General features: G+C 42.8%; 1 protein-coding gene across 1 annotated transcript in view; it reads right to left on the reverse strand.

The window, feature by feature from the left end:
* Window positions 1–9,355, reverse strand: part of LOC141440193 (uncharacterized) — a 35,835-nt gene that overhangs the window by 26,347 nt on the left and 133 nt on the right. Inside the window, 11 exon segments of the mRNA XM_074104654.1 lie at window positions 1,067–1,091; window positions 1,809–1,951; window positions 2,921–3,091; window positions 3,512–3,623; window positions 4,014–4,088; window positions 4,801–4,961; window positions 5,819–5,977; window positions 6,460–6,666; window positions 7,111–7,263; window positions 8,025–8,123; window positions 9,220–9,345. Of these exon segments, the coding sequence (XP_073960755.1) occupies window positions 1,067–1,091; window positions 1,809–1,951; window positions 2,921–3,091; window positions 3,512–3,623; window positions 4,014–4,088; window positions 4,801–4,961; window positions 5,819–5,977; window positions 6,460–6,666; window positions 7,111–7,263; window positions 8,025–8,123; window positions 9,220–9,345 (1,431 nt within the window).

Genomic DNA, 9,355 nt, shown 5'->3' on the forward strand with positions numbered 1-9,355 from the left:
TTCGTCTTCGGAGCAACGCGACTCAGCGGCTGCTGCAACACGCGCACTGCGCGCCGCCGCTCTGCTCGCGCGACTACCCGACGAAACTGACACCGGCACACAACTACCCGCGTTTCATCATCATTACACAACTGTCAAATGTAGGGTAGCACACAACACTAACAATATCGCTCTGTAAAGTACGTTCACACACACCGATGACGCAGCACGATATTTAACACCGTTTCCAACTCGGAGGTACCGTCCAACCACAATCCCGGTTGAAATTCGCCGACGACTACTCTCGATGGCTTCACGCACTTTCCGCGGAATGAAAAATTTCTCTCTCGCAAGTACAGATACCTTATCAAATCTGATATAGTGCGTCGAATCCGAGTCATTGAGTGCTCGGCACAGCAGACCCCTTGTCGTCCTGTTTCCTCATACTACGTATGTGCTCCGATACCCCTTGTGGAAACGTTTCGTCCAGTCTCTCCAATATAGCTCTTGCCACAGGCACAGGGAATCATATATACCCGGGGCCACTCAGGGCTCCTTATCCTTCGGCGAACGTACAACTGTCTGAGCTGCATATGAGGACGGAAAATCGACTTGATGCTATATCTTCGGCGTAACAAGTGTCCGATTTTATCCGTCACCCTTTTATAAACGGTAAATATACCGGAACCCTCTCAGCTCCCACCGGTCTTTGACGAGTCGACACGTTCACCACACGGTTGCACTGCTCCAGTTGTACCCATTGCTTTCCAAAACCGTCTCACGTGACTCAGTTCACGATCCACAAATTTTGGATCACAAATATTCAAGGCTCGATTATCAACGTTCTAGCAAAGAAGACAAATGACAAGGATGGTGGTGTGAATCTGCCCTCAAGTATCGATCCGTATGAGTTGGCTTACGATAAACTGTAGTTTCCAATTTACCACAGGGTCCCCGCATAACCAAAACATCTAAAAACGGCAACTGCCCATCATCTCAATCTCCACCGTGAACTTAACCTATCGTGCAAAGTGTTAAGGTAGTCCGAAAACTGCGACAAACTATCCCTGGACACAATCGCAAAAACGTCATCCACGTACCGCCACCAATATCTGGGAACAACGGGAGCGTTGTTAAAGCTCTTCCCTCCAACCACTCCATAAAAATATTGGCGGTGACCGGAGCAATCGGTGAACCCATGGCCACTCCATCAACTTGCAAAAAAGTAATCACCGCGCCAAACCAAATAGCCGCTCTTCAAACACAACTCACCCTCCATATACGCGGTAGGTAATCAGTGACACATAATAGGTCAGATATAATCTTTAAAGTCTCGTCTACCGGCACATTGGTGAAAAGAGAAGTAACGTCAAAGCTAACCATCAGTTCATCCTCACGCATATGGACATCATTCAACAAGGCAACGAGTTGTGTGCCGGTGTCAGTTTCGTCGGGTAGTCGCGCGAGCAGAGCGGCGGCGCGCAGTGCGCGTGTTGCAGCAGCCGCTGAGTCGCGTTGCTCCGAAGACGAAGGGCTACGGATTAGCCCGAAACATGTCGAGCTAAACTCGATTTAAGACGTGAGTTATCCGGGTCATTATATTTAATATGAGTGAGTCTCACGGTAGTTTCATGTTCAAAATAGTTGACAACCCTTGAGCGACCGCCGAGCGTAGGTATGAAAAGTGAAGCACATACATTGTGATTCACTTCTGTACCTATCTGTTTTGTGCCGTAACCGCTCATCTACTTCTACTCCTAGTTCTGCTGCTGACCGCTCCTGATTCAGTATCGTCGACTATACAAAAGATAATGAAGATATGTAGTTACGTGAAGTCAGTATCTCCCTTGATGAACTTGAGCCTCTTGATGGGCGTGGCTGCTTGCACGCTGAGCACGCGGCGCAGGTCCGGGTAAGAATCTACGCGGGACTTGAAGTATATCTCCCTGTTCTTGGCTTGGGGCACGTCCACCTACAACCAGAGGTTCACAAGGTAGACAACAACAAAAAATCAGAACGTTTATTCTGCAAGGCCACAAGAGGCTCTTTTACACGTCAGTTTTTTATACTACCCGCGCTTTCGGAATCATTACTGCCAAGAAGAATGCGTCGCAAGGAACTTGTCAGAAAATATTTTTTTCAAAACAAAATATACCGAGCGGCAAAAAGTCTCGCCTTCAAATGTATGCAGAATCGGTAATTTTTTGCCCCTGAGTATATATTTGCAATTTAATTACCATAGAGTAAAACACAACACGATGATTCTTTATTTAACACCATAACATAGTAAGCAGTAGGTACAGAAAACAGGTATATAAAGTTTTGTAAGGTAAGCAGCAGGCGGCCTTATTGCCCCAGGGCAATATCTTTAGAGCTATTACAAAAATACATACCTACAGTAAATCATACATACATATTCCTAGAGCTAGTTCTTGTCCGGAGGGCGCAAATCGAAGTTCGTATCGTACCGTCCCTCTTATTCTCGTATCAAATTATATAAGCGCCAGCGGGACGGCAAGATCCGAAATTCAAATTTTGCACTTCGTAGTTAAGGGCCTGCAGGGCTACTACGAAACTCAAAACTCGAAGTTCGTGTTGTGCGGTCCCTCTGATACTTATACTATTTAATACGAGAGCGAGAGGGACGGTACGATACGAACTTAATAGAGCTTCGAGTTTCGTAGTAGCTAGCCTGTTCTTGGGCGAATGTTCGTATATTGGATTCTATCGCGAAAGAAAATTCCGAGCATTACTCTCTCCATAGCTCGTAAGACACAAAAAAGACAATAGTCAAGGAATATCTTTCTGGTTCATCATTCACATATCTCTGGAACCTTTCTACACACACACACACACACACACACACACACACACACACACACACACACTCTCTCTCTCTCTCTCTCTCTTTCTCTCTCTATCTTCAGGCAATTCAACTTACTTTAAAGGATATATCCGTGAAGTTAGCTTCCACCTCGGCGTTAGCGTGCAGCGTGGCTTGCACGGGCCCGGTGAAGTGTGCGGAGAGGGAGTACGTGGTATCGGTGCTCTCGCTCTTTACGCGTACTGTCATCTGCTCCCCCGAGCCTTTTGGAGTCAACACCAGAGACATCTGGGAAATAATAAAAGCACTTATATCGGAACTGGAACTATTATTGATACTGCTGACACGTTGTCATGGCAACAAGTTGAACTTGAAAGTTGAATGACCCAAAAACGAAGTTGTTTTTGTAATGCAGTGATTCTCAACTTTTGACAGAGGTTATATTTTTTACCAAATTTTATAATTATATCCTCCTAATTCCTATTTTTTTAAACAGATATTTGAGACCCACATGTGCACCATCAGCTTTGTTACTTTATTATTCTTAAAATTATTTATTCAATGAACGATTTGTGCTATTCATAAAGTACATTCAGCCGCAATTCTCTGTTTTAATTTGATTTTTATAAAGTACACGAGGACTCACGAGGCTATCAAAAGGAAATCAGTCTTTTCATCAATCTTATATCAAATTTAGAGTTTATTTACCTCAAGCGGGTCCCTATTCAGGACTCTCCCCGCAACTCCGTACTCCGTGGTATCAGTAACGAATGATCCATGAATATCGTCTCCCTCAATTTCACCTATTATTTTCATGTTCCTGAAATAAAAAAAAACATTTCATTATTATACTTTTCCCGTGGCTCCACTCGCGCATGAGCATGAGCATTAGAAACGGCACTAGGATTGGAATTCCGAAATTTTTCCAACATGTCTATAGGCCCTGATGCTAAGGTTGATTTATACGCAACTCTTGGGGCGAACATAGACCATAAAATACTCAACATTACAAATTAGTATAGTAGAATAGCAAAATAAAGGTGTAGACAGTAATTTAGGGCCTCCGCTAACTCGAGGGGGCGCGGGCGCAGCGTGTTGTTTTAAAAGGTTTCAATAGAGCCTCGCCTCACGCAGCGCTGCTCTATTAGATGACATGAAACAAGCAGCGTGTTAGCGGGGACCCTTTGGTAAATAAAAAAAAAATACTAACCTAAAGTTGTCGTGTGGAGTACTGAGCGCGACGCTCAGCGATACCGGTCTTTGGTCAGCACGGAGGGAGTAATGGCTGTGGAATAATAAGTAAATTATTCGAGTACTGCCTTTTCGCAACGTAACGTTTGGCAACCTGTTTCATTTCGCAAACTCTAAAACTGTAAACATTTCAGGATTTATTTCAGGGCCATCGTGTAGAACCCTTTGGGTTAAGTTAGGTTAGTTTTATAAAAATCCTGAAATATTTACAGTTTCAGAAATATTAAACAGTTGGGAAATGAAAAGTTGCGAAATGAAACAGATTGCCAAAAGTTACTCGCCGAAACATTAGTAAACCTAAATTATTATTTGCTTAGCTGTAGAGGACACGATCGATCAAACAGAAAAGAACAGACAGGCTTCATTTGAATAGATTTTCGGAAAGTTCCCGGTGGTCCAGTTGGAAGGACACCTTGGCACTGATAACCACCGATGAGGGTTACAATCCTATTCAGAATAAATCGTTAAAAAAATTGGATTGCGGTTTAAAAGAGACCCAGTAGCAGAGCGGCAGACAGATGTGTGAACGGATGGATGAGATTAGATACTTTGAGTATATAATCACAAATATATTATTTTTGTGCGAACTAATACCGGGAGGTACTAGTACCGTGACTTAGATGACAACGCCGACATCCGTCTGGTTTGAGAATGGTACGCAAGGCAAGACTGAAACATTACACTAACGCCATCTACCGACATTTCACTCTTGAGTAAACCGTCATTGTTTATTTTTCTTTTGTTACCTAGTGTCGCAGTTGATATCGGCTGTCAACAGTCTCTGGCTGCCTTCCACGCTGTATAACAGCGCGACGTCGGACGGCGGCAGTACTAGATGCAGGGCCGACCGGCCCGTGAACCGCACGTGCCGGTCGGGGTAAGGCCGCCACACTGCCGTTGCGAAAAACTAGAACGATAACGAGCCGGTTAGTTGAAAGAGCGACGCGAATCAGTCGGAGTTTAAATGTACGGTTGTCAACTTTATTTTTGTTGTGCCATTATCCTACTAATTCTTCTTCTACTAATATTATAATTGCGAAAGTTTGTATGTTTGTTACTCCGTCGCGATAAAACGGCTAGACGGATCTCGATGAAAAATAGTACGTAGATAGCTGGACATCTGGAAGCTGGAATAGAACATATGCTAATTTTTATCCCGATATTCCCAACGGATCATGATAAAAATCATGATAAAAATCTCGAAGTCTTAACCACTAGGTTTCGAGTCATGGAATTTAGGACAGTTATTTTATCTGCAACGTTAATGAAATCCACGATGTTATTTTTGGAAATTTCAAGTTAACTGCCAGATTTAAAACCTAGTCTAACAATTTACGGAAAGCGACGACAAAGTGTTACGTAAGAATTTATGATCGGTTGAAACGAGAACTTTTTTTTTATCTACGCCCATATAGTATCAATTATGCGTTCAAAAACCATAGGTAATGACCAGCATTACGACATTAGATTCTATTATGAACACGGCTGTATCGTAATGAGATTTCATACATCATTACAGCAGCAGGTCGTTACGCGCGCAGCTCGTGGTGAGACATACCTACCTAGTTCTCGTTAGTGCAGGTCATTCTCAATGGTTCGCGGAACACATGCTAGAGGATAAAGATAAAATATTGTATGCAACTGTACGTAACTAGGCCTTAAAACACTCATGTGACCCTATTATGAACGTGTTTTAAGGACCCCTATTTCGATCCAGTTGCATAAAATACTATTATTTTACTCTTAGAGTAAGCTTTAACTTACGTAGTTGTTCTGCTCGCCTTGTTGTATCTGTATGCCGCCGCCGACTGTATTCTCCGTGTCGGCGAAGTCCTTCTTAAACTCCATCTTGATAAAGTAGTCCTCTAAGTACGCCGACGTCAGGTTCAAGCTGCCCGACGTTTCGACAAACGGATCGTCCAACTGTACAGAGAAGAAAAAGTTCAAACTAATTCTAACTAATATTGAGAAAAACACCTGATCGTAATGTAATTCGGTATGAACATATTCTGAAACCCTGCAAATGATAAAGGCTAGTTTTTATACTACAAAATTGTGTAGTTCCCACGGGCGCGCGATAAACGGTGTCGCAGACAAAGGAGCGGTAAATAGCTAATAGTATTTTATTAATGCGAAAGTTTCTTCGCTTTCACGCTAAAACTGCTGCACGCTCTGGGTGATATTTGGTGTAATATAAATAGCTGTAACTCAGGAATTTTTAACACATCTATTTTATATCCTGATGATTTCAAGGAATCAGGATTTAGGCGAATAAAATCGTAGTTCGTCAGTTAGTTCATTCGACAAGTGTGATTGTGGTCAAACGCAAGCCTATTCTGTATAAAAAAGTTCTCAAATCGTCGTCTCAGTTTATCTATTCGATACTAGATGGCGCTAGGTATAACCTCAAGCCGTCCCAAAGCGTTGATAGTGAACGCCGGCATGGATATGTCAGCGCTCATCTTCCACAGCGCATCTTCCAACCTGGCAGCCACCCTCGCCTCCAAAGCTGGCAACACTGGCAAGGGTGTGATGATGCCCAGTGAAGCCAAGTAGGACTGGTACGCGTCGTCTTCGCCGGATTCATACTCGTAATATATTTTAGAGGATATCTGAAAGCATAGTATAGTACAGTACAATAGCCATCAGATATTTCGGAGCGGCAAAGGTGATTAAAAATATCGAAACGTGAACTCTAATACCTTAATAATAGAGTGCATGTGCCGATATTTTTGACCAATTTCTAATGGCGACTGTACAATACAATCACGCTAATATTATAAATGTGAACGTTTGTAAGTCTGTTTGTTTGTTATCTCTCACATCTAAATCGCTGAACCGATTTGGATTGAATCCGGTATACAGACAGTTTGAGTACCGGGAACGACATAGGATAGTTTTTATTCCGGAAAATCGCATCATCATGTCAGCCGAAAGACGTTCACTGCTGGACATAGGCCTCCCCCAAGGCTCTCCACTCAGACCGGTCTTGTGCTTTCCGCATCCAACAAAATCCCGCGATCTTAACCAGGACGTCGCTCCATTTATTTATGTACCTCGTGCCAATACGTCCCGTTGTAAAGTAGCGCCAGACAGGTGATGTTGAACTTCCGCCCCATCTCTATGTCCACAGTGTACAAGGACTTTAGCTCCCTGATACTCGGGAACGGAGTCACCAGGTTCAGTGTGTTCGTCATTTCTGCGTAACTCTAAAAAAACATAAATAATTGATTAATTAATCAAATAGTGTACAGATGAAAAGAATTTTGTTTGCGGCTTTTCTATGGTCATGAAACACTAATAAGCTATTCAGTGATATAATAAACAAGGTATAATTATAGTTTTCTAAGCATGTAAGTAAACAATGTACATGTATGTAATTTAACATTGGACAGTTGCCAAATGTAGAAGCTAGGCGCTGTCTGGGTGTTCATAAACATCTGAACACTACCATTTTGTCAGTAGTGCAAAGCCCGGTTCACATTTATCGGTCGTGTTGTGTCGTGATTCTCTCTGTCTCTCTCTCTCTCTCTCTCTATGCTTGCGATGCGACACAAAACAAGCCGTCACCAAACACTGCATCAGATAAATGTGAACGCAACCTTATAAAATGTATGAAACCGATACCGTTCTGATGCGTCATGACTACAACTTACCGAACATACAAACTGAAACATAGATGCACAGAAAAACCAGAAAAAGAGACCAGCGCTGGGAATCGAACCCAATTCCTCAGCATTCCGTGCCGCGTGCTATACCGCTACACTACTACTGGACAGGAGTACAGACACGGATTTCTCCTATGCACCACATGCTTGTTTCTTTCTTATGCAGCGACACTAGCGACATCTTATGCTGTAGCCCTCATCGAGAAACTTTCAGCACTCCATTGGAACTAACCGCTCACCCGGACATGAGATGTCGTTATTAAGCAATCAAATTGGTTTTTGTTCTTTGGTTTATAACTTACCGTCAATACAAAAACATCGGTCAAGACGATGGCGGGCTTGTCCGGCAAATGGAGGGTAGCGTTCAACTCCATTATGTCCTCTTCGTCGGCTCCCACAAACTGAAAAGTTAATTTATTTATTAACTATGTATGATACCATAGACATATATATTTATAGCTTTCTGAAAATTACATAAGTGAATAATCCATACTAATATTATAAATGCGAAAGTGTGTGTGTTTGTATGTTAGTCCGTCTTTCACGTCGAAACGGCGCGACGGATCGACGTGATTTTTGGCATCTGTTTCTTTCTTTGTATTTTGTTATGTTATATTTTTGGCTTTGTAATAAATATTCTTATAATTTTATTTATAGCTTTCTGAAAATTACATAAGTGAATAATCCATACTAATATTATAAATGCGAAAGTGTGTGTGTTTGTATGTTAGTCCGTCTTTCACGTCGAAACTTTTCGATTTTTGGCATATAGTTTATGGGCCCGAGGGTGACATAGGCTACTTTTTCTCCCGGAAAAATGCACAGTTCCCGAGGGAAGAGCGCGCGATAACCAATTCCACGCGAGCGAAGCCGCGGGCAAAAGCTAGTTATAAAATATTTGTAGAATTCAAAGTACAGCCAGCAGCAGAAGTAGGTAGATGAGCAGATGTGGTGCTCAAAATGATCTATCCACTCTCTTATTACCTTGCCAGTAGAGTCGTGTGTAGATCGTTTTGAGCACCGTAACCGCTCATCCACTTCTGCTGCTGACTGTACAAGTAATAATTTACGTAATCGAAAACCACAGAAAGGATTCATCATCATCATCATCCCAGCTATATACGTCCCACTGCTGGGCACAGCTCCTCTCAGAACAAGAGGGCTTGGGCCATAGTTCCCACGCGGCCCAGTGCGGATTGGAACTTCACACGCACCATTGAATTGCTTCGCAGGTTAGTGCAGGTTTCCTCACGATGTTTTCCTTCACCGCAAAGCTCGTGGTAAATTTCAAATGTAATCCGCACATGAATTTGGAAAAACTCAGAGGTGCGAGCCGGGGTTGAACCACGACCTTCTGTTTGAGAGGCGATAGGTCAAACCACTAGGCCACCACGGCTTGAAAGCTAGAAAGGATTATAATAAGTTAAATGTAATGTTACTTCATAAAGATGGGCGTGGGAACGTCACAGTCGGGTAATACAGGGTGTCCAGAGTTACTTGCGCGGTGGTATCAAAGTTCTCGATGAATATGTCTTCGTTGGTATTCTTCTCGTGCTGGAACTTGTCTTTGAGCACGTCGAGCAAGCCTTTGCCGTTGTCCACAAAAAGTACCGCTATGCCGAACTAGAGAATG

This window comes from Choristoneura fumiferana, chromosome 22 (genome assembly GCF_025370935.1).
Source record: "Choristoneura fumiferana chromosome 22, NRCan_CFum_1, whole genome shotgun sequence".
Lineage (NCBI taxonomy): Eukaryota > Metazoa > Arthropoda > Insecta > Lepidoptera > Tortricidae > Choristoneura > Choristoneura fumiferana.